At 46.8% G+C, this 25378-nt stretch overlaps 1 protein-coding gene across 1 annotated transcript in view; it reads right to left on the bottom strand.

The window, feature by feature from the left end:
• The window catches only part of DCC (DCC netrin 1 receptor), a 1145836-nt gene that overhangs the window by 456399 nt on the left and 664059 nt on the right, over positions 1 to 25378 (bottom strand). Inside the window, exon 12 of the mRNA XM_084829640.1 lies at positions 5560 to 5716. Within this exon, the coding sequence (XP_084685766.1) occupies positions 5560 to 5716 (157 nt within the window). The remainder of the gene's footprint in view (positions 1 to 5559; positions 5717 to 25378) is intronic.

The raw sequence follows: 25378 nt of genomic DNA, 5'->3' as shown, positions 1-25378 counted from the left end.
GGGCTTGAAGCTTGTCAATTTCTTGCCAGCTTGCCCCCCCCCCCCGATGCCAGTCTGCAGATCCCCACATTTGCCCAACACACTGTGCTGAGACAGGCAAGTGTGGGGCTGTCTGCTCCCTCAGTGAACCACCATTTGGGGTAAAAATAACGGTTCGGTCTTTTTTGTAAATAAGGGGGGGTGACATGGTATGCAGTGCACGATGGGATGAGTTCACCCATCTTTAGTCAGGGGTGGGAAATACGCTATGTGACACTGTGTTGGTGCCCCTCAAATGTAGTGTGTTACTTCCCCCCTGCCTATAGTGACCCTAGGTAGCTGGGGAGAACAGGTTTTATCAACTGACCCACAGAGTTGCCAATTGCAGACAATTTGACATGTTCAAAAAAAATTGATGGGAGCCCTTGATAACCAAGCCAGCTCTTATCTGCATAACCCCACCCCTTCATTGGCATAGTGATGATAGAGAAATAGAGAGATAGATGATGATGATGATAGATAGATGATAGATAGATAGATAGATAGATAGATAGATAGATAGATAGATTCACTGATGCAATAGTATTAGGTCAGAGGTTGGTAGAACTGGACTACTGGCCAATGTCTGGTGGGCTACCTAGTTCCTGCTGCTTGTTAGGATTGTTGCAAGGAATTCTGAACTAAGTGGGCCTTCATCTGATCCAGTAAGGCATTTCTTTGTCCTTAAGAAAGGATAAGTGCACACTGAAGTTTACTCAACATGGGTTAATTATGTTAAGAGACTGGGTGCATACCCTCGTGCTTTGTAAATTTAACACCCATCAATGTACCGCAAGAATTTTAGTTAAAAAAGAAATTGATGAAGAAAGATTCATGTCAGCTAACCTCTGTCCTAGCTGCTGTACAGAATACATACACAGTATAGCCTAAGATCAGAATTCAATTTAGATTTGGTGGATTTGATAGGGATGGCTGCCAAGAGTGAGGACAAGAAGTAGGTAAATAGAAATAGAAATGTAGATAAGGTGAGGCTTGGGAGACTATGCTAGGCTGTGTTGAAAAAGTGGGACATGAAGAGGAGAGTGGTGTGGTGAAGACAGAACTGTGATCTTCCCTTACTCTAATAGTGAGGTCCAAATTAGAGTTGTGTCCAGCTTCCTTCCCCCTTGATCTGACTCAAATTTGGACTTATGCCCTGCTTCCATCCTTCCCTCAGTTGCCTATCACCCTCTTCCCTATTTCCCAATGTACTGTAAGTTGTTATTATTTTGGGCTTGGGAAGGTGGATGGTGTCATAACCTCAGACCTCAGGCCTTCCAGTGGGCAGCAGAGGATTCAGATGAGGATGATGCCCAGGCTACATCTTTTCTGGCCAGAGGACGCAGCCCTGCCAGCATCCTCTGGCTTGAAGAATATGTCCCTGGCAGAACATCCATCTCCTCAGCCTTGAAGAAGTCTCAGGCTGCAAAATCAGACAAGGGCCCTTTAACAACCCAGTCAGCTCCTCCAGGAGGGGCAGAGCTGACCACATTACAAGTTTGTCAGCATACATAAGGCTTTGTTTGGCTTTAGTTCCCTGCTAAGACAACATCCTCCCATTGTACTAGTAGGAGAGATTTTCAGCCAGCAGGACCCACTTGGGAATTATCTAAGGTTCTACTTCCTGCCTTGATCTTCCCTCCTGTATGGAACTTGCTACTAGCTCCCCCGGGAGCCTTAACGGACCACAGAATAGGACAGATCATCGGGAAGGGGAACTGTAGCTAAAACTGGGCTGAGTGTTCTAACTCAACACTAAAAACAACTTTGAGAGGGTTTTGGATTTGTTTTTCTTCTTCATAGTTTTCAGTTATTTGTTTATTTATTTCTAACATTTCTGTACCACCCAATAGTCAAAGCTGTCTGGGAGTTTCAAAGCTCTCTGGGCTGTTGGTACACTTGAAAAGTCTGATTTATTTTGGAGGGTTGCTGATGGCCACTCACACATCCCTCATTCTTTTTAGAGTCTGAACATCTACCTTGTGTACTTGTGAGCTAATGAACATTTTGGAAACCCCCAAAGTGCCACCCTATTTAAAAACATTTATTTTCTTCTGCAACAGCATCATCCTTCTCTTACACTACAGTCATTCCAAGGACCCAAAATATCATCTTTTCTGTAGGATGGCTGCCCCTCAGAATGCCAACCTTAATTAACGTGTAGTTGTTGGAAGAAAGTATATGCTTTTCACACTTCAATAACAAAGAAAATCACTTTGGGAATTGTGTTCTTTCAGAATGTTTAGTTAAGTGAAAGATTATTCATATTGAAGAGAGAGCCCCCACTCTTGACTTGAGAAGTAAGGGAATAAATGTAATAGCTAGAGTGACTGAGATATACAGACATATGATTAAAGAGCAATGCTTAGCCATCTTGGACTGTATAATAACAGCAGCTCACGTTTTCCATACTACACATCCAACAGGCCAAGGTATTATGGTTTCCAGCCTACGCTTTGTGACATTTTGAAGGCACTTAGTGAATACCTTTTATGAAAATGTTTCTGAATTTCCATCTCTGCCTTCTTGCTCTGCAGGTTTATAATGCAGTCTGCTTGTGATTATCAGCTTCCAACTATACTTAGGGATGGCCGAACTCACCCCCGTCCACACTGTGCACTGCTCACCAGACCCACGCCAGCCCGAGCCTCTTTGCCATGTGCAGCGAGCTGCTGGGCAGTCCACGAGCACCTGATGAGCAGCACACGGCCATCCAATCCCTCACCAAACCACCATTTTGCTTAAAAATGGTGGCTTGGCCTGTTTCGTAAATGCCCATTTACACAAATGGTGGCTGTGAAGTGGCCATTTATGGAAGATTACAGGCATAAATGGACCATTTATGCCTGTAATCTTGCGGAAATGGCCCCTTTACAGCTGCCCTTTGTTGAAATGGGCATTTACGAAAAAGGCCAAGCTACCATTTTTATGCAAAATGGTGGCTTGGCAGACCAGTGGGGACCACTGCGCTTTCCTGGCTTGGTGTGCGCAGACAGAGTCAGGAAAATGTGGCAGTCTGCAGACTGGAGTCTGAAAGCCCGAGCAGGGGAAGGTCCACCAAACTCTACCGTATTCCCCGATTCCTGTGACATCCCTAACGATATTTCCCAGTTAGTCGTCTGCTTAATATACTTATTGATTAACCCATTGTGAACTGGTAAACATCAGACAAATGGTTATGGTTGACTGGGTCTCTTTATAAGTGAGGGGCCTCATGTACTCTGTGTGTGCACACATGCATACATATTAATTTGTGTGTTTTACTGAAGTATCCTTTTCATGGATACAGGTTGCATGCCTCCAAAACATGTCTGCATTTTAAAGTAGAGAGGAGACATCACTTCCTTTAGTTACAATCTGGCAATGTTATAGACTTTAAAACTTTGGACATATTTTTAAACCATCTGGAAGGTGCAAAATGATAACTTACATTTAATAATTTTCAAATAATTTAAAATACCTTTGGTGAGGCCCACCGGCACCCATGCTTTCAGGCTAGGGATGGACAAAAGTCACTTACCTGATCCTGAAGCTTGCTTCGCGGTGGGGGCGAGGCGCCCCATCCCTCCCCCTGAAATTCTGGGCAGGGGGAGGCACCCCGTCCCTCTCCACCGAAATTCTGGCCAGGGGGGAGCACCCCATCTCTCCGGCCGCGAAACCTCTTCTCCTGCGGGGACGCAAATGGCGGTGGCCGTAGCCGCCGCTGTTTGCGTCCCTGGCCTGCAGTCAGCCATGATAGGCTACGTAAATGTTTACGTAGCCTATCATGGCTGACTTTGAAAAAAAAAAGTGCGTATGCAAATGGTGGCGCCCATGGGCACCACCATTTGCGTTCCTTATTTTGGCACGGGTAGTCTACGTAAATATTTACATAGACTATGGCGAAAATAAGGGCAACACAAATAGCGTTGCCCTTATTTTCACCATAGTCTACGTAAATATTTATGTAGACTACCCATGCCAAAATAAGGAATGCAAATGGTGGCGCCCATGGGCGCTGCCATTTGCGTATGCGCTTCCCCCCCCAAAGTCAGCCATGATAGGCTACGTAAACATTTACGTAGCCTATCACGTTTGTTTGTTTGTTTTTACTTGGAAAAGGCGGCGGTGGCGGCAGCCGGTCGGAAGACCAGCTGCCGCTGCCGCCGCCGCACCGCCACCGGGAGCCGCCGCCGCCAGGGACATTCGCTCAAGGTAAGTCCCATCCCGGGGGGGGCGGGGGTCGGACCATTTCTCCACCAATTTTGGGGGGCCGAATGCGTTGGCATTCGGCCTCCCGGAGATTCGTAGAGAAATTCTCTGACATCCCTATTTCAGGCACAATGGGAGAAAAGGGGTACTGACGCATTGAGATAAGACCATTTTAAGGTAGAACAGCATCACTTAGCTCAGGAGTGGGCAACTTGTGTTCCTCCAGTTCTTGTTGGATTGCAACTCCTATTATTCCTCACCATTAGCTATGCTGGCTGTGGATGATGGAATTTGGTCCAACAAGAACTGAAGGGCCACAAGTTGCCCATGCCTAGCTTAGCTCAACTGCAGGATGATAGATCAGGCCTTGACTAATCTGGTTTGTATAAGGTGAGTGTGTGTCCATTACGTTCACAATGTGTCTTATGTTACTTAAAAAACCTGTTAACAATCAAGCTTAATCCTCTTGAAAATGTTATGAATACTTTCCTGTTCTTGATTTGTCTTGGGGAAGCTGAAGCTTCTTAATAGGTGGGAGTGCTGTCTACTCCAATATTGGACTAGCTCAGGGATAGGCAACCTTTTGGGCCCATGGGCACATTTGGCAATTTGAGAAACTGTCCCAGGCACCAACACAAAATGGATGCACTGCAGAGGAAAGCATCAGCCTGGAGCCACCTGCCAGTTTCATTTCCTAAGAATGTCTCTGAGCCCCACATACATTCATGGGAAATTAATATAGCAGCAGCCAGAGGTCCTCACTTTGCTTTGAAGCAGTGGAGGCTGGTGACTCTGATTTCGGTGGGTCTGTATTTCCACTCCAGGTTTTAGTGAGAACCAGCCAGAACTCTAAAGGAACTATCCAAGGTGATGAGCCCCCAAATAGGTTCAACACCTTGGGTAGCTCCTTTAGAGTTCTAGCTGGTTCTGACCAAAGCCATGAGTGTATTCACAGCTCCACTGAAACCAGCCTCCACTGCTGAAGCAATCCCCGCTGTAAGAAACTATGTTATTAAAATGAAAGAAAAAGTGGGAGGGGTAGGGCACTTCAGTGGACACCAAGAAAGGTGTTCATGGGCACACTCTTGCCCATGGGCACCATGTTACCTACACCTGGGCTAGCTGGAGGAATGTTCTGATTCAGTCTAAAGAAGCTTTGTATATTCCTCAAGAGTAGGAGATGCAGAAGGAGTTATGCAAAAATATGCACATTAGCTCAGCTTTTCTAATTGATGCAGGCCACAGAGTTTAGTTTTCCTGGGGGCAGGATTTTGATTCCTTAGTAATACAGAATGGGTAGTCATCAATACACATTCTACCTGAGAGATGGCATCCATTATCTGCACCTACCTCTTGATGCTTTCCCTGGAGAAGTAGACCGCATATGTCTGAATGATCCCTTTGGCCTCTGCAGGTGGGCGCCAGCTGAGACGGACAAATCGACTGGAAACCAAAACAGGGACCACATCTCTGGGAGCAGAGGGGAGGACACTGGAACTTGGGATAGCTAAAGAAGGGGAAGGAGAGGAATCCATCAGAGCGGTTGGTGGTGCAGGGGTTTCAGGGTTGGTGGGAATAACTGCTGTAAGCACAACTAACATTTTAGAAAACAAAGGACCAAGTGGATCAGGTGTGAATAAAATGAACACAGGAAAAAAAGAGAGAGAACGGGGGTGGGGGAAGAGAACTAACGGTAAAACCACTCCTTAAAATGCAGTGCATATAATAATGATGATGATGAAATAGTCTTGTAACAGAAGCAGAAGCAGTTATGACTTCTATTGCCTTCATACTTTTCAAAGTTCTCAATTCTAGCAGAGTTAAACACATGTATCCAAAGGTGTACTTAACTCTGTAATGGATTGTGGCTAGGATCTATGGACCGCTTTCCGCCAAACATCATACTAGTACTACACCTTGAAAATCTTGGGCATATGATGTAACTGTTGGATTACTGAGAATCCTAATATAATTTTGGATGCATCCCAGGAATTTCTTAGGCCATAAGTATCCTTGATTTCCCCATTAGCTACATGAAAAATTAGATGTCATACGCTTTTCAAAATACATGAAAGCTCAACACCCAAAGAAAGTAACCATTGCAAGTTGTAAAAAAGAAATAACTTCTCCCAGCAGTGCAAAGAAACAAGAATTACAAGCAGAGCTTCCCCCACCCCCAAACTTGCAAAAGGGAACAAGAGATAAGAAATTGATTACAGATAATGTTTGATGACAGATAATGTTTGAGGAACCATTGTACCGGACTGAGGCCTGCTATATAGCTGCATGAAATGTTCACCCTCACCAATCTCCTATCTGCTGGGGGTAGGGTGGGGTTATGTGTGTGAGGAGGGATTGGTTGAGACTCCTGATGGTTCCCTGCTCCTGGCCACAATGGGAGCAAGGCAGCCAAGTCAAACTTTCTTCTAGCCACTTCAGGGCAGGGAGAGAGGTCATGCAGTGAGCTTGGCCATCTTTGAGGGTAGCGTTATTTGGACAGTTAATTGCTACCATGGGTGCTAGCCCAATGTCCATGGAATCACATGCCACTTCCCCCTCTCACCTGCAGCGAGAGGGAGGATGTGGCATTGTTGCTGGTTGCTGTTGGCACCTCCTGTCTCTTCTAACATTCCCTGGCCTGGAGAAAGAGGCACCAGGTGGCTAAGCTAGCGCCTGGGCCAGTTCACGTAATTGCTCCAGCTAGGGATGTTAGAGAATTCCACCACGGACTCCAATGAGGCTGGATTCTTTAGAATCCGGCACCCCAGAGTAGGGATGTACGAAAGTCACTTACCTTTTCGCAGCTTTGATTCACGGTGGGGGGGAGGCACTCCGCCCCTCCCCCTGGAATCCTCTCTGGGCCGGTTCTGCTCTGCAGAGGCTCCATGGAGCCGCCGGCCAGGGCCTTCTGCAGCTGGAGTTCCGGCCACAGCCGGCTGCTGCGGCCGCAAATGCTGGCCGCTGTAGCGGCTGCCATTTGCATCCTGCCAGGCTGCCGTGATAGGCTACATAAGTATTTACGTAGCCTGTCACGGCAAAGAGCAGGGGCGCAAATGGCGTAGTGGCCGCTATTTGCGTGGCTGCCTTTACTGTGATAGGCTACGTAAGTATTTACTATCATGGAAAGAGCAGCGGCACAAACGGCGTAGCAGCCACTGTTTGCACCCCTGCTCTTTGCCGTGATAGGCTACGTAAATACTTATGTAGCCTATCATGGCAGCCTGGCAGGATGCAAATGGTGGCTGCTACGGCGGCCGCCATTTGTGGCCGCAGCAGCCAGCCAAGAGACCAGCTGCCGCCGCTGTTGCTGGAGCCGCCGCTGCTGGAACATCCACCCCAGGTAAGCTTTGTCCTGGGGGGGATTCTGTGGGGTGGCAGGGGATGGGAGGCCGTTCCGCCATGGGTTTCGGGGGACCGAATGCCAGTGCATTCGGTCTCACTGAAATCCGTGGCGGAATTCTCTGCCATGCCTACCCCAGAGTCTGTGCTGGAATGGAGCAGCCCCCCCCCCTGCCACACTGCAAAATTTTCCCGGGACGGACTCTACCTGGCATCAGCCGGTCTGGTCCATCCGCTGCCCCGGTCTGCGGCCACTATTTGCGTCCCTGCGTTAGCCATGATAGGCTATGTATATATTTACGTAGTCTATCACGGCAAAGAGCAGGGACGCAAAAGGCGCCCACTATGCCATTTGCATCCCTGCTCTTTTCACGATAGGCTATGTAAATATATATGTTGCCTATCATGGCTAATGCAGGGACACAAATGGCACCCGCTACGCCAGACGCCATTTGCAGCCGCAGCCCAGTGGTGGATGGAAGTCCGGCTGCAGGCAGGCCCAGCCAGCGGCTCCACAGACTTGCCGTGGAGTGGAGTCAGCCAGGGAGGATTCCAGGAGGAGGGATGGATCACCTCCCCCCCAGTGGATGCTCCCACCCAGAACAGGGTAAGTAATCTGTCCATCCCTAGCTCCAGCCCCTCATTGCCACAGCAACTCCCCTATGAGGAGAGGTTGCAACATCTGAGACTGTTTAGCTTAGAAAAAAAGTGGGTAAGGGGAGACATGATAGAGGTGTACAGAATTAGGAGAAAGTGGATAGGGAGACATTTTTCTCCCTCTCTCATAACATTAGAATCCAATTGGGTCATGCCATGAAGCTGATTGGTGGGACTTTTAGGGCAGATAAAAGGAAGGACCTCTTCAGCCAGCGCATAGTAAAACTATGGAATTTGCTACCACAGGAAGTGGCAATAGGTACTAATTTGAATGGTTTACATGAATCCACGGAGGATAAGGCTGTCTATGCTACTATCCATGATGGCTACAGTATATGCTACCTCCAGTATCAGATGCAATATGCCTATGTAGACCAGTTCCTGGGGAGCACAGCCAGGATGTTGCTTTCATACCCATGTCCTACTCGCTGGTTTCTGACAAAAAGCTGTGTGTGAACAGAATGCTTCATTAGATGTGCCAGTGGAGTAATCCAGCAGGGCTCTTCTTACATTCTCGTGACCAACGGTGCCCTGGCATTGCTAACAGTCACTGATACCTGCCCTGGGGTTGATCTTCCCACTCATCCATCTCACCAGGCTTGGATTTTTTTTCTTAATTTGTTATATTTTGTTACTTTCTCAATAACATGGGTTCTCTGGGCAACATACAGTCGAACCGTTAAAAACAAAGCATCACAATGTGCACTAAAATCAAAAAATTTAGAAGCCAAAACCAGGAAAGAGAAAATTACCAGATCACAGAAAGCTAAAATAATACTGAGCGGCAGCAGCAGACAGCTGGGAAGGTGAACTCTTGACGTTTCTATAGAGCCTTGGAGCAGAGGTATTCCTAGGTAGTGAAAAGATTTGGGGCCCCAATCCCACACTGCTACCTGGCCAGACACTCCATGGCTTCCCTCAGTAACCAGTGGCTGCCCACAAACTGAGGCCAGCCCACACGGGAGAGGCCCCCAAGACTCATCAGATTTTGTTAAAACCTTGCAATAGTTGGTGAAGTCTTGCAAGACTTGGAGATATGGCTTGGCTTGGATGCTGCCCAACCAGATGCTGTCTGTGGAGTGTCAGGCTGGGCAGTGGATGCCACTGGGTATTCACCTCTCTTTTGATTGAAATGCAGAAGCCTTGATGGAATGGGATGGGTTTATGCCCTACGTTGCTGGGTGACACTCAGGGCACTGAGAAATAGATTTGGGGCCCATGGGCCCACTGTTAGTGACACCTCTACCATGGAGTGATAGCACATTGGGCATTGTTGGAGCAGCAAAATAGTGGCCACCGTGCAGCCACTACAGCTTGTCGCAGTGCTTCTTCTATCATGTATGTATATATGTATTAAATTTCTTAATCACCCATCTGGCTAACACCTGGCCACTCTGGGCGATGTACAACAGTGCAACAATCTAAAACATTAAAATTATACATTAAAACATCATATTCTAAAAATACCCTAACCCACCCCAAATGCCTGCCTGAACAACCAAGTTTCAATGCATGGCGGAAGCTCATTAAAGAGGGGGCATGGTGGAGTTCCCTAGGGAGGGAGTTCCACAGAGTGGGGGCTACCACAGAGAAGGCCCTGTCCCTCATCCTCACCAGCCTAGCTGTCCTGGCTGATAAGACAGAGAGAAGGCCATCGGAGGCTGATCTTGTTGAGCGGCCTATCTGGTGTTGCTGGAGGCGGTCCTTGAGATAGGCTGGACTGGAACCATATAGGGTTTAAAGGTCAAAACTGACACCTTGAATTTGGCCCAGAAAACAACTGGTAGCCAGTGCAACTCCTTCAGCACTGGAGTGATGTGATCATGCTGGCAGCTGCCTTTAATAAGGCGAGCTGCTGTTCTACACCAGTTGCAGCTTCCGAACCGTCTTCAAGGGTAATGCCATATAAAGTGCATTACAGTAGTCTAGACAAGAGGAGACCAGGGCATCTGATGGGAGCAGATGGTCGGGAAGGAGTTGGTACAGTGCTGTCTGTTTCACAGCTGACACCTGAGCCTCCATGGACAGCTGGGTGTCTAAAATGACCCCCAGGCTGCAGACCTGGTTTTTCAAGAGTAGCCATACCCCATTCAACACCAGGTCGACATCCCCCAACCTCCTCTTGTCTCCCACCAAAAGTACCTCGGTCTTACCAGGGTTCAGCTTCAGCTTATTCCTCCCTATCCAGCCACTCACCGTCTCCAGACGTTTGGACGTGGATTCCATGGCCAACCTTGGTAAGGATTTGAATGAGAGGTAGAGCTGCGTGTCATCTGCATATTGATGACACTGGCACACCGCACCCCAAACCTCCTGATGGCTTCACTTGCTGCCAGCCACACTGCTGGTCACCATGACTGGTAAGCTGTCTGGGTGGTGGAGGGACTCCAGTGGAGGGCACATTGCCAGGAGGGGTCTCACATATGGCGCTGTCCTTTGTTTCACTCTAACTACGTCTGGGTTAAAAAATCCAGCAAAAGTATTTTGTCTTGCCCTTTCCAGTGCATGTCTGAATAATTAATTAATAACAACAACAACAACAACAACAACAGCAGCAGCAACGACACAACCAATGCTCATCTATGCCACCTTGATGCCTTTCTAATGCAGTGCCAACCAACAGTATATACTGCACAGCCATATGCATGATCCACTGAGTTCAACAGGGCTTGCTCCCAGGAAGGCATGCAAAGGATTGCAGCCTGAGACAGGCAAAAGGATTTGAATCAGCTCTTTTGGAATCAGACTGAAATTCTATTGGCTGATGGAATTGCTGCAGGCATCATTCAGTACTGAGTTTGAGTTCAGGTGGCTTTCATGCATCCCTGCCCCCTTTCCTTTTGTCATTATGTAAACAGTGATGTGCTTGATACATAACATTTTCTGCTATTACTAGGAAAACTCCAACATACACACCTATTTCACATCTGCAAGATGCAGGCTGGCAGTGAATAGTAAACATCTTACACTCAGAGTACACTGCAGAAAAGAGAAGTCCAGCTGCATCCATTTTTATATTCCTCAACACAGTTGTGATGTATGAGAAATTTGTTTCCATTCATTTTCGACCAGAATTAACTTGATTTGCAAGTTGCAACACCTTGAAACAACTGAACATGGACCCAAATTCAATCTGTGGTCCAAGTCCATGCATTTTTGAGCTTGCAATGCTATTTGCAAGGGCGGGAGAAAGATTCAGAAATGTGTACATTTGGGGGGGGGAGTACTTTTAACAAATGTGCACAAACACACTTGGGAGAAAAATGTGTACTTTTCAAAAACTTGCACAGTTGATGCATACATTTGGGGAAGTGTGTCTAAAAATACACACGAGAAAAACAAAGCTCTCAATCTGATACAGACACAACTTGGAATGTACTTTTAGATGGAGTTCAGAGAATTTCACTGAGCTTGAGTTTTGCTGATTCTCACATGCCTACTCAACAGGTTGCATCTTACATCATACTACAAGTGAGAAGGATCTTGGAATTGTTATAGATCACAAGCTGAATATGAGCCAACAATATGTGATGTGGCTGCAAAAAAGGCAAATGCTATTTTGGGCTGCATTGATAGAAGTATAGACTCCAAATAACATGAAGTACTAATTCCCCTCTACTCAGCACTGGTTAGGCCTCATCTGGAGTACTGTGTCCAGTTCTGGGCACCATACTTTACGAAGGATGTAGACAAACTGGAGAGGGATCACAAAGATGATCAGGGGACTGGAAACAAAGCCCCATGAGGAGAGAATGAAAAAACTAGGCATGTTTAGCCTTGAGAGGAGAAGACTGAGGGGAGATATGACAGCGCTCTTCAAGTACTTGAAAGGTTGTCACAGAGAGGAAGGCCAGGATCTCTTCTCAATCATCCCAGAATGCAGGACACAGAATAATGGGCTCAAGTTACAGGAAGCCAGATTCTGACTGAACATCAGGAAAAACGTCTTAACTGTTAGAGCAATATGACAATGGAACCAATTCCATAGGGGGGTGGTGGGCTCTCCCACTCTGGAGGCATTCGAGATGAGGCTGGACAGCCACCTCCCTAGGCTCCGACTTGGACTCCTGCACTGAGCAGGGAGTTGGACTCGATGGTTTTATAGGCCCCTTCCAACCGTACTATTCTATGATTATATGATCTCATTTGTGGTCAAGGCGTTTGATGAGGGGTATATCTGTTTCACAACAGTTTGTATAGTTCTGCAGACCATGAGTAGTTCTTCAACACTTTGGCTTTTCATAGTCATTTAAACATCTGCTGAACTACTTTCCTTGCACCTTTATTTGTGCCTTGGAATGAATGTCTGACCAGGTGAAAAGGAATTTAACAGCCTGATATATTACTGTTAATTATCTCTGTAACTATTTTCAGTGTACAAAGCACTTTACCATCTTCAGCTAATTTATTCTCACAGAACAGAAGTCTTGTAAGACATAGTGGTGATTTGCCTAACACCAACCGCATAGTTCAGGAAGGATCTACACTAGGGATGCTGGAGAAATTCAAGACCAACTAAAATGAGCCTGAATGTCTAAGAATCCAACCTGCAGAATCCACTGTGGAGTGACCCCCTCAGGCTGTGCAGAGTCTGTGGACTTCGGTGTTTTTTTCTTTACTTTCCTGAAATTTATGCATATTTATTCATAGGAAAATACACACGTTTCTGTTGAGGAAAAGTTGAATGGAATGGGAAACAATACACTAAATGTTACATACCAAATTATATAAATAAATAATTATAAATTATATAAATTATATAAATTCTTATGAAACCTCTTATGTAAGTATTTGCGCATTTTTCCACTTGATGGAAAAATAATAATAATTCACATCCATCTGTGAGAGGATGGTGGAACCATGGAACGAAAGGTGCCTGACAATCTGCGAACAACAGACGGAGCAGTTTTTTCACAGTCCATACATCTCTAATCTATACCCAAGTCACTCCACACCTATACTCAATCCAAAGATAGCTCAGAATATTGAAGGTTCCTAACTTTTGAGTTCAGAAAATTGTCACTTCCCTGGCTGGGGCAGGGGTGGAGCCTGACAGGTTTGGAGGTAGGTCAAAACCAAAATTTAATAAATACAGACCAATTCTATTTACTAGCTGTTCTGTCCCAGTATTGGCTAACTGTCAAACCACAGTTTTACTTGTTGGACCCATAAAATAATTACCCCATACAGCACCATGTCATGGTAGAAGGCAATTTTAGTCCCCTAAAGTGGGAGGGTATAATTTGGGGTGACTTTCTAAAAGGTTTCCAGGGACACTTCTCATTGGTGGTGGGCAACAGCAGTTGCTTTTTTTTCCTTTTCTTTCTCCCTTCATTTTCAAAACTTGTAAAAATGGCATAGTTGATATTGTCAATAATGGTGGTGGCAGAAACAGCAGGGCTGAAGGGGTTCTGGGGGATAATGGTGGCTACCACTGGTAACTACCATGTTCTCCCCACCAGAACATCCCTGGAATAATGCTACATCTTGATGTAGCATAATTCCAGGGCCATTTGGGGGCATGGAAAAAGGAAGTTGCCAACTGCCAGCCACTAAGAAGAGCAATACGACAATGGAACCAATGACCTAGGGAGGTGGTGGGCTCTCCTACACTGGAGGCATTCAAAATGAGGCTGGACAGCCATCTGTCAGGGATGCTCTGACTTGGATTCCTGCACTGAGCGAGGGGTTCGACTCCACGGTCTTGTAGGCCCCTTCCAACTATACTATGATTCCATACTATTGTATGATTCTATGATTCTCCACTGCCACCAAATTTGTCACTGTCTGGAGTGGCAAGTTTGGGGATGCTGTCTCAACTGTAATTACAATCATCATGAATCCCCCAAAGAATCCTGAGTATTATAGTTTGGTGAGGATGCTGAGCATTCTGTGTTAAAGACCTCTAGCCTCCCCACCTTCAACAATATTGCAGTTCCCAGGGTTCTTTGGGGAGATGGAATGATAGTTTAAGTGCCAAAACAGACATTTCTTTGAATATGTGTCGAGCTTCTGTGTCTTTGCTTTCATATTTTACTCGACAATAGGCACAGGGTCCTCAATATGAATCAGGTAGGGGGTCTCTTAAATTCTAGATTGGGTCCCTGTTCCTACTCTAGAGTAAAAAATGAAATGAGGATATAGCTTTTAGCCGCACATTTAAAGTGATGCGTGTTTTGTCCCTAAGGGCACAATCCTATGCAGATAGGTGGCCGCCTCTGAACTCAGAGGCGACCGCCTATCCAATGCAGGGCAGGATAAGCATGAAGGAGGTCATTCCCTCGGCACTTCTCCTGCCCTGCATTTTTGGCTAGACAGCCAATTTCAGCTGTCTAGCCATGGGGCAGCAGAGCAAGTGAGAAGGCTGCCGTAAGACACATTGGCTGTGTCGTACAGGCATTTCCACCCGCCCTGGCCTGGAATGCCCCCCAAGAATGGCCCATTTTGGCCACTCCATGCTTCTCTTGCAAGCAGAGCACAGTGCTTTTCCGCGCTGCCTGCAAGGCAGTGTGGAAGTGGGGGAAGGCTGGTTCTCCAGGAACCGACCTTGGAGTGTGGTCTCTGAGGTTGGTTCCTGGAAAACCAGATATCCTATGACCGTCCAGCCACTGACTACTAGCAGCCATACGATTGCTCCCTTAGTCTATGATATAGATATGCCCTAGGGTTGGGGTTGTTAAACCTCTTTTGGCCTGATGGACAAATTCAATTTCAGAGAAGCTCAGGGGGTGTGTGAGTGTCACAGTTGAGGCAAACGGGTCAAGGTCAAAATACCAGCACATATTCTTTAGCTTAAAGCTCTTACTTAGAAAGGGAAAAACACTGTTCAAAACTAAGGATGTGAGAGAATTCTGCCATGGATCCCAGGGGGGCCGAATTCCAGTGAATTCAGCCCGCCGGAATCCGTGGCGGAATGGAGTCCCCCACCCCACCACCCTGTGAAAGCTCCGCAAAATGGAGCCTACCTGGCTGCGGCTCTGGCTCTGGCTCCGGTGGCGGCGACTCCGGTTGCTGCTGGGCTGCTGCGGCCGCAAATGGCGGCTGTCGTAGCAGCCACCATTTGCGTCCCTACGCCGGCCCATGATAGGCTACGTATATATTTATGTAGCCTATCACGGCTAAAGCAGGAATGCAAATGGCGTAGGGGACGCCATTTGCATTCCTGCTTTAGCTGTGATAGGCTACGTAAATATTTACATAGCCTATCACGGGCTTACGTAGGGATGCAAATGGTGTCCCCTACACAGGACGCCATTTGCGTCCACAGCAGCCCGGCAGTGGCTGGAGGCCCCACTGTGGGTTGGCCCGGCCAGCAGCTCCGTGGCCTGGCCGTGGAGCGGAGCCGGCCAGGCAGGATTCCAGGGGGGAGGAACGGATTGCTTCCCCCCTGGTTGAGGATTCTGGGGGGAGGAATGGATTGCCTCCCCCCACCTGTGGAACCCAGTGGAGCCAAGTAAGTGGGGTTTTGTACACCCCTATTCAAAACCCAGGAAACCACTGAACAATCAATGGTTAGTGGTCAGGGGAACAGGGTAGGGGAAGGGGAAGGGGACATGGGCTTCTGGGGAACACCAGAGAGCCAGACTGGGACCTAACTAAGGCAGGCCAGATTTAGCCTGCACACCTGACATTTGATAGCCCATCCTAGGGCTTCAGCTTGCAATCCAGCTCCAGTCCTAATAAAGCCTTGCCATAGGAGAAGCCTGATCAGTGCTAGGGATGTATGAGAAATTCATTTCAGTTTGGTTTTGATCAGGATTTTACCCAGTTTGCACCTCCTGGACCAAACACAGGCACAAACTGTGATCCAAGTCTGTACATTTCTGCTCTTGCAATGTGATTTACGGGCCAAACACATGAAAAAAGCATTCAAGAGCATGTGTACATTTCAAGATGTGTACATTTCAATATTGTGCAAATTGATGCATACATTTTTGAAAAATATGCATCGATTTTCATGTGAAGAGAACAAATAACAAAGCTCACAATTTTAAAAGAACCCGAGTTGGAACAAACTTCAAGATGGAATTCAGGCAACTACAGCGAGCTCATGTTTTCCTGATTCACACGTCCTTAATCAGGGCTGTTGGAGATTTTCTAAGTGCTCCTTAACCCTGTAAAGACTAAGGATGTATTCAACACTCCAAAACTGCATTAGAGTTTCTGTTTAATATACCAGTTTGATCATACTGGCTTCCCTCAAAGAATCCTGAGTTAACAACAGTGCAGACAGTTGTCAGTAAGAGATCTCTGCACCCACTCTCAACAACACCCCAGTCCTAGTGTTGCTAGGGGAGAGGGATGACTGTTGAACCAGTTCAAGATAGGGAAGTACAGATTGTGTAAAATCCATTCTGTCTGTGCTTCACAGACTGTCATGCGCCTTTCATTCCATCGTATGCCCATTGATAGAATCTGATTCATTTATTTTGTAGTTTCTGAATTTTCACAAAAACTTTAAAAGAGAGAGGGAGAGGATGATTCATGCCTCAAGTTCCTCTCTATGACCTAGCTAGGAACATAAAAAGCAATTGGCAGTGGCCCTCCAAGGGTTTTCTAGCCCTACCTGGAGATGCCAGAGATTGAAGTGGGACCAGGGATGGTGAAGGCACCCTATTGGCTTATTCCATCTGGGAATCAAGAGGCACCCCCCCTGCCCACACCCCAAATCCACTTTCTGAGCCCCTGCTCCCACTCGCCCCCTGCCAGCGCTCCGCAAGCTCTTCAGTCGCCATTTTTTTGAAAAATAAAATGGCGATTGCAAAAATGCATATATTTGCATATGCACAAAGATGCACATTTGCAAATGTGCTTATTTTCACACATACAAAAATATGCACATTCACAAAAAATGTGCATTTTCACATTTTCATGCACAAATATGAGCATTTTTGTGAACACCATTTTATTTTTCAAAAGATGGTGACTGCAGAGCTCAACGAGGCCACCGTGGTGAGTATCGGCTGCCTGCTGAGTATGGGAGGGGCTCGAGCACAGTCCAGGGACCAGTGAGAGGGGGCAGGGGCTGGGCGGGTGCCCAGAGAACCCAGACAGGGGTAGGTTCACACATCCTTAATTGGGACCTTCTGTATGCAGAACAGGTGCTCTACCACTGAGCCATGTCCCCATATATAATGTTCTAGAGATCACTGTCTATTCCAAGGCAACCAGAAGTTTTTCCTTCTTTTTGTTTTCTTTTCAAATCTCCCATATGTGTGTGTGTGCTCGTGTACGCGTACATGTGTGTACAAGAAAGACAACAAGCTATTCTTATTTGTAGTAGGTCCTTCAACTGATCTGATATGCCAGTACAAGAACAGAACATTCAACACCAAGTGTATGGCACTTTGAGGCAGAAGAAAAGGATTGCTCATCAAGTCAGATAGGGGCATCACTCCCTCTCATAAAATCTGTTATTAGAGGCTAAGAGGAGCTGGCATGTCACACAGATAGAACAAGAAAAATGAATTGAGGGCATGACCCAATGCTTCTAAATATTACATGCATACACACACACACACACACACACACACATTTATTATTTTGCCATAATAAGCCATTACCACTTCTAAGAGGGCATGCAATAACTGATGTCAGATGATACTGGCCTTCTTCTCTGAGACCCAAGAATACAGCTTATCATGATGACACTAAAATAATACTGGAGGTTTCTGTAATGAACATTTATCCACATCACTTCAAAAACTGTGATTTGCAGTTCGAGCATGCTAAGAAAAAAAAGAGTCAAAGAACTTCCCTAAACAACAAGAACAGCAACATCAACTCTTTGGTAGGAGTTGCTTTCCTAGAAATTATCGTGACGAAAAAGAACAAAAGTATGGTAATTATCCATATCCATGCAGCCTTAACAAAAATACAAGGGAAAATATGGACTGGTTCCATATGGTTCACCTCCACTACCACCTAGCAAATTCATATCATTAAAAACAAAACAAAACTGGGCATGATCCATCTTCCTCTGAGTGAAAGGGCATCAACAGAAGGGTATCCAAGGGCAATGGAGCCCCCTTTCCTTCCTCCATGCGTTGGTCCTGGCCTACGGGGTACGCCTTTTGGCAGGCTAGATCTTGAAAGGGAGAAGGATGAGTTGGTGACTTGGCATACAACAGCTTCCTGTTCTAAGTAATGACTGCTGTGTATGGCTGAGGAAGAGAAGGAGAAAGGGGGGACCTCAATGCCAGTTCCTTCCTGCAGGTGTGGCTGTACTCTTTAGGGTGAGGCTGTATGTAGTCCATGCCCACTGTTAGGGTATATTAGGCTTGTGGCCTTGAATGGAGAGCAATTGTAAATCAATGAAGACAACGTTTAATTGGTGGGCCTGTAATGGCTATTTTAGCCCTAGTGGACCCCCCGCCCAAAAACCCAAAACAAAAACAAAAAACCCAAACACATTGTAAGCATTATGGTAATACACAGTTTTATTTATATTTAGTTACTTCTTATTTCCTTTTGCTGTAGTGAAATTATGTCAGTCTTATTTACAAACTGAACTTGTATGAATATGTTTTCAATCAGTACAACTGTGATTCTTGTTACTGTATGCTTCTTCATGATTTTATTAAGATTGATGTGATAAGATGTGCTGCATGGCTGTCTGGGTTTTTCCCACTGTTTATGATGGTTTTGTTTCAGCATGATGGTTTCATTTTTGCTCAAGACTAAATATTTCAGAAAAATGTAACCAATTGGTTAAAAGGCAGATGATTAATCCATTGGGACAGCACATGTTTTGCATGCAGGAGGTCCCGGGTTCAACCCCCAGGATCTCCAGTTAAAAGGATCAGGTAGCAGGTGAGAAGAAAGTCCTATCACTGCCTGAAACCCTGGGACTCCCAACTTCTTGCTAACCCTTTCCCCCATATTCCCATTTTTCCTTTCTTCCTCCCTTTACCTCCTGGAATTTTTAACATACCCTCCTGGAGTTGCAGGAGTGATGGGTGGCTGGGAGCCCCCATCCCCTCTCATTGTATCTATTTATTTATAAACTAGTCTCAGTCTGTGTGTGAAATGGGTTTCTGCTGAAGCAGGAATAAAAAGTCATTTACTTCTTTGAATTGTACATTCCCTTTCTACAAAGAAACATGGCACTCAAGGCAGCTATGTGAGTCCAAAGGAGTGCTTTTGCGCTGAGCTGCTCAGATCCCACCTCCGTCTAATAACCCAGGCTCTGCCTATTGTTAGTTCTGCCCAGAACTTTGCCTACTCTGAGTCCACCAACCATTAACTGCCCTGCCTGCCGTCTGCCTAGGGATGTCAGAGAATTTCGCCATGAATCTCAGGGAGGCCGAATGCCAGTGCATTCAGCCCTCCAAAATCAGTGGCGAAACGTTCTGCCCCCCCGCCCCCCCCCCCGGGACGGGACTTACCTTGTGCGAATCTCCCTGGCAGCGGCGGCGGCTCCAGCGGCAGTTCGGCAGCGGTTCAGCTGCGGTGGCTGCGGCGGCCGGTCTTCTGACCGGCTGCCACCGCCGCCATTTCCAAGTTAAAAACAACAACAACAACGTGATAGGCTACGTAAAGATTTACATAGCCTATCACAGCTGGATTTTACAAAAATACTGTGATAGGCTATGTAAATGTTTACGTAGCCTATCATGGCTGAGTTAAAAACAAAAACAAAAACCGCGCGTATGCAAATGGCGGCGCCCATGGGCGCCACCATTTGTGTACGCGTGGGTTTTTTTGTTTTTTTTAACTCAGCCGTGATAGGCTACGTAAACATTTATGTAGCCTATCATGGCTGACTGCAGAACGCAAACGGCAGTGGCTACAGCCGCCGCCATTTGCGTTCCCGGCCGGCAGGATTCACGGCAGGAGGGACGGTGCGCCTCCCCCCTGGCCAGAATTTGGGGGGGAGGGACGGAGCGCCTCCCCCCCACTGCGAATCAAATTTTGGTTCAGGTAAGTGACTTTCGTACATCCCTACGTCTGCCCCACCAGCCACAATGGGCACCAGCTACTTCTGCTGAAAGTGAGGTAGGAATAAAGCAGGTGGCATTAAACTGGCCAAGCTTTCTAGACTTTTCCTGTATTTCTGTTGGTTGGTTCTGTAATTTGTTAAACTGACCCCCATCTTTCTGCATTCATTATTTGGGAACAAAGGGAGAAGGAGCCCTATAATTGTTGAAATACTTTGAGCAAGTCCAGATGCTGTGAAAATGGGCTACAGAAAAATAGAACAGTGTTTTGGGGCAGGTACATATGTAAGGCTCCTTCATGTAGCCATGAAATTAAAAGATGCTTGCTCCTTCGGAGGAAAGCTATGGCAAACCTAGACAGCATAGTACGGATGTACGAAAGTGACTTACCTTTTGCGGATGTTATTTATTTATTTATTTATTTATTATTAAATTTATTAATTGCCCATCTGGCTGGTCACCCAGCCACTCTGGGCGATGTACAACATACAATAAAAACAGTTTAAAACAATAAAATTCTACAATAAAAACATTTTCTAAAATACCCTAACCCACCCCAAATGCCTGCCTGAACAACAACGTTTTTAATGCATGACGGAAGCTCAGTAAAGAGTGGGCATGATGGAGTTCCCTAGGGAGGGAGTTCCACAGAGTGGGGGCCACCACAGAAAAGGCCCTCTCCCTCATCCCCACCAGTCTAGCTGTCCTGGCTGATGGGACAGAGAGAAGGCCATCCGAGGCTGATCTTGTTAAGCGGCTTGTCTGGTGCTGCTGGAGGCGCTCCTTAAGATAGGCTGGGCCGGAACCATATAGGGTTTTAAAGGTCAAAACCAACACCTTGAATTTGGCCCGGAAAACAACTGGTAACCAGTGCAACTCCTTCAGCACTGGAGTGATGTGATCTCGCCGGCGGCTGCCTTTAATCAGGCGAGCCGCTGCATTCTATTATGTTGATGATGGGGAGGAGGCGTTCCGTCCCTCCCCCCGGAATCCTGGCTGGGGGGGGAGGCACTCCGTTCCTCCCCCCGGGAATCCTCGAACGGCCGGCTGTGCTCCACGGCAGCTCCACGGAGCAGCCGGCCAGGCCCGGCCCGGCCAGGCCAGAGCCATCCGCAGCCGGATTTCCAGCTGCAGAGGGCTCTGGGTAACCCCCCAAAAAACCAAAAAAAAACCGCATACGCAAATGGCGGTGGCTATGGCCACCGCCATTTGCGTTCCTTCTTTTTGGCCGTCTTAATCTATGTAAATATTTACATAGACTATGAAGGCGAAAATCAAGGGGAATTCAAATAGCGTAGTGGGCGCTATTTGCGTTCCTTTTTCATTCACCATTTTAGCCTACGTAAATCTTTATGTAGCAAGGAGGTCAAATCAGTCAATCCTAAAGGAAATCAACCCTGACTGCTCATTGGAAGGACAGATACTGAAGCTGAAGCTCAGATATTTTGTTCACCAAATGCGAAGAGAAAACTCCCTGGAAAAGACCCTGATGCTGGGAAAGATTGAAGGCAAAAGGAGAAGGGGATGGCAGAGGATGAGATGGCTAGATAGCATCACCGATGCAATGAATATGGACTTCAGCACGCTCCGGGAGAGAGCGCAGGACAGGAAGGCCTGGCGTGCTATGGTCCATGGGGTCACGAAGAGTCAGACATGACTGAACGACTGAACAACAACATATGTAAGGAGGGGTTAACAAGAACAATACAACTAAACTGGTTAAAACAACGTGAAAAGATTGGAAATTGTTTTGTGACTCCCCCACCCCTCAGTTTCCCAACTAGAACCAAGAAGGGAGTATACTTCTGCTGGAATCTGGACCAACATAATTTTTCTCTGTCTTCTCAGCACTGTCGTTGCCTGTGCTTAATGATTTTAGCATGGGAACTTTCCAGAAGAAACATTGCAGCTGTCAGCTGTGCTTCTGAAGGCTCCACAGCTCGCTTGGGTCAAGGAGAGAAGTCTAAGATCCTGGCTCCTATTCTACCCTACAATGACTGTTCCATACACATGGATCACAGGGAGAGGAAACAAGGGCAGAAAAGATTTCTGCCAGGACACCTGATCAACATTGCAAAAGAAGTTGCAGAGAAGTAATGCCTGGAGCCCAGCCTGATGCAAGATAAGCACACTGGAAAACCTCCTTAATTCTGACTAGTCCCTGGGTATAGTGAAAGTGTGCAAAACACCGGCAGGGGAAGTGTGGTGCATGCATTTGATACATCATGCATGCAAAAGGCAGCCTTTTCCATCCAAGGAGAGGAAGCAGAAATTATTTTCGACCATGAGCATTTTGCCGAGTTATGTCAGCAATCACGGCAGACATAAGAGGCTCAGCGGCTCAATGGCAGGAGGGGTGGCAGGTGAGGACCAGAAAGTGCTGGCGGAGCTGAGCTGGGAAAGCTGAAAAAGCATCTGGATCTACTATATCTGGCTCTCACCCCAAGCTAATGGTCTCACGCTTTCATGAACATAGACAAATTGAAGCGGAACGGAGGATACTGCCAGTGCCATGGACTAATTAGCTTTGTACAAACTGGGCCAGGCCAAAGTGCCTGCTAATAACATGCACACACCACAATTCATGTACTCGCACATACACGCACCGAGTTTAAGCCTGCAAAAAAAAAAAAATCACCGATCCCACCCACACCCCATCTCGCAGCATCTATGAGCTTTTAGTTTTGGCAGATGCAGCCTGGGAAAGTAGAATGAGACTGAACACTGAAGCCCAAATTCAGCTATCCCACACTCCCAGCTCCTGCACACCATGCCCAGCGCACAACATCTGCCTGAGTTGGACCATTGGCCTATCTTAGGGATGCATGAGAAATTTGTTTCCATTCTTTTTTGATCAGGATTTACCCAGTTTGCACCTTGTGGACTGAACACAGACTCAGATACAATATGTGGTTGAAGTCCATGCATTTTCGAGCTTGCAATGCAATTTGTGGACCCCACCCCTCAAAAAGTGTTCAAGAGCATGCGGACATTTGAAAAATGTACATGTAAGAATGCATACATCTGAAAAAGATGCACAAATACACTTTAATCAATGGGAGAAGAATGCATACATTTCAAAGATGTGCACAGTTGATGCATACATTTGGAAAAATATGCACAAAAATGCGCATGGATTTTCATATTTTATAAAAAAATATTGCACTCTGATACAGACGTGAGTCGGAACAAGTTTGAGATGGAATTTGGAGAATCTTGGCGACCTTGAACTTCTCTGATTTGCACATTCCTAGCCTGTCTAGGACAGGCCCCAGCACTGTCTACCCAATTTATTTATTTTATTAAATTTCTTAATTGCCCATCTGGCCGGTCACCCGGCCACTCTGGCCCAGGTACAACAATACAATTTAAAACACTAAAATCACACATTAAAACATCGTCTAAAAATACCCTAACCCACCCCAAATGCCTTCCAGAACAACCAAGTTTTCAATGCATGGCAGAAGCTCATTAAAGAGGGGGCATGGAGGAGTTCCCTAGGGAGGGAGTTCCACAGAGTGGGGGCCACTACAGAGAAGGCCCTCTCCCTAGTCCTCACCAGCCTAGCTGTACCCAAGAAAGATTTGCATCCCCTGTTATCCCAGCTACCTGAGATTAGGTTGGTGACTTACATATTACCCCCCCCCCCAAAAAAAAAGAAATCAGGGCAGAAGAGGACAGAGGTTTGCATAACATTTTCATAGGCTAATGTATATGTATAGATGCAAATTTAGAAATATTTAATATCATTTGAATAGAAAATGAGAACCATGTCCTTGGTGCCCTGCTGCTCAGTCTGCTGTCCAGGTGCCGGTGACAGGGAAGTCCAAGGCCCCTCTGTTCTCCCTTCTTAGGGTTCTTTATCTTTAATAGGGATGTATGAAAGTCACTTACCTTGTCCCGCAGCTTTTTTCGCGGTGGGGGGGAGGCGCTTCGCTTCTCCCCCCGAAGTTCATGCAAGGGGGGGGTGTCTTCCCGCCTCGCCCGGCCAAAATTCAGGCCGGGGGGGAGGCTTCCTGCCTCGCCCGGCCGAAATTCAGGCCAGGGAGAAGCGCCCCGTCTCCCCGGCCGTGAACTTCAAAAGAAAAGTAAAAAAAAAAAAAGCCCTGTGATAGGCTACGTAACGATTTACATAGCCTATCACGGCTAGATCTGCAAAGTCAGCCATGATAGGCTACGTTAATCGTCACGTAGCCTATCACGGGTGACTTTAAAAAAAAAAAAGCGCTTACGCAAATAGCGTTGCCCTTATTTTCGCCGTAGTCTACGTAAATCTTTACGTAGACTACAGCGACCAAATAAGGAACGCGAATGGCGGCTCCCTATGGGGGCCGCCATTTGCGTACGCACTTTTTTTTTTTCAAAGTCACCCGTGATAGGCTACGTGACGATTAACGTAGCCTATCATGGCTGACTTTGCAAATCTAGCCGTGATAGGCTACGTTAATCATTACGCAGCCTATCACAGGGGCGTTGTTTTTTTTTTTTACTTTTCTTGTAATGGCGGCGGCGGCGGCAGCTGGTCGAAAGACCGGCTGCCGCCCCCACCCCTGACGAAGACCTGCTGAACCGCCGCTGGGACCCGCTGCTGGGAGCGACATTCGTAAAAGGTAAGTCCCATCCCGGGGGGGGGGGGGGCGGGGGGGAGAATTTCTCCCTGAACCTTCGGAGGACCGAATGTGTTGGCACTCTGCCCCCCGAAGTTTCGGGGAGAAATTCTCCCCCATCCCTAAAGCTGGACCTGGATTGGGCAGCCTTCAAACAGAGCAGTGTCTTCTGCAAAGTAGAACATATGACCTGACCACCCTATGTGAGGTAGAAAATCCCACAAGCATCTCTCCCCTTCCTTCTCAGTTAAAATTACTGACAGGCAAATTTACCCCAGTGGAAATCATAATTTGCTCACCAGGTTCCAAATTCCTCTGCCTAATCTTGGACAAAAAGCTCTCCATTATTCTGAGTTCTTGTTTGCGTGGGTAAACTACTGCAGAAACACAGATCCCCTCCTTGCCCACCAGCCAGGCCCCCGCCCCCCGCCCGCATCCCTCCACTCCCAATCTCATCTTCCTTGCAATGCCATGTGCTCCTAGAAAACTCCACTGTCTTCAGAGATAGTGTTTCAGCCAGGTAGCACTTCCTGGAATGTCCATGTGACCACCCCACGTGATGTGCCCTGTGGTGATCACATGGCCGCTCCAGGAAGTTTCTGCTGGGATGAAACACGCTCTCTGAAG

This window comes from Heloderma suspectum, chromosome 2 (assembly GCF_057233095.1).
Source record: "Heloderma suspectum isolate Gila_16-S chromosome 2, 16-S_ref, whole genome shotgun sequence".
Lineage (NCBI taxonomy): Eukaryota > Metazoa > Chordata > Lepidosauria > Squamata > Helodermatidae > Heloderma > Heloderma suspectum.
The sequence above is the reverse complement of the archived record's forward strand: the minus strand, read 5'-3'. Positions and strand labels throughout refer to the sequence as shown.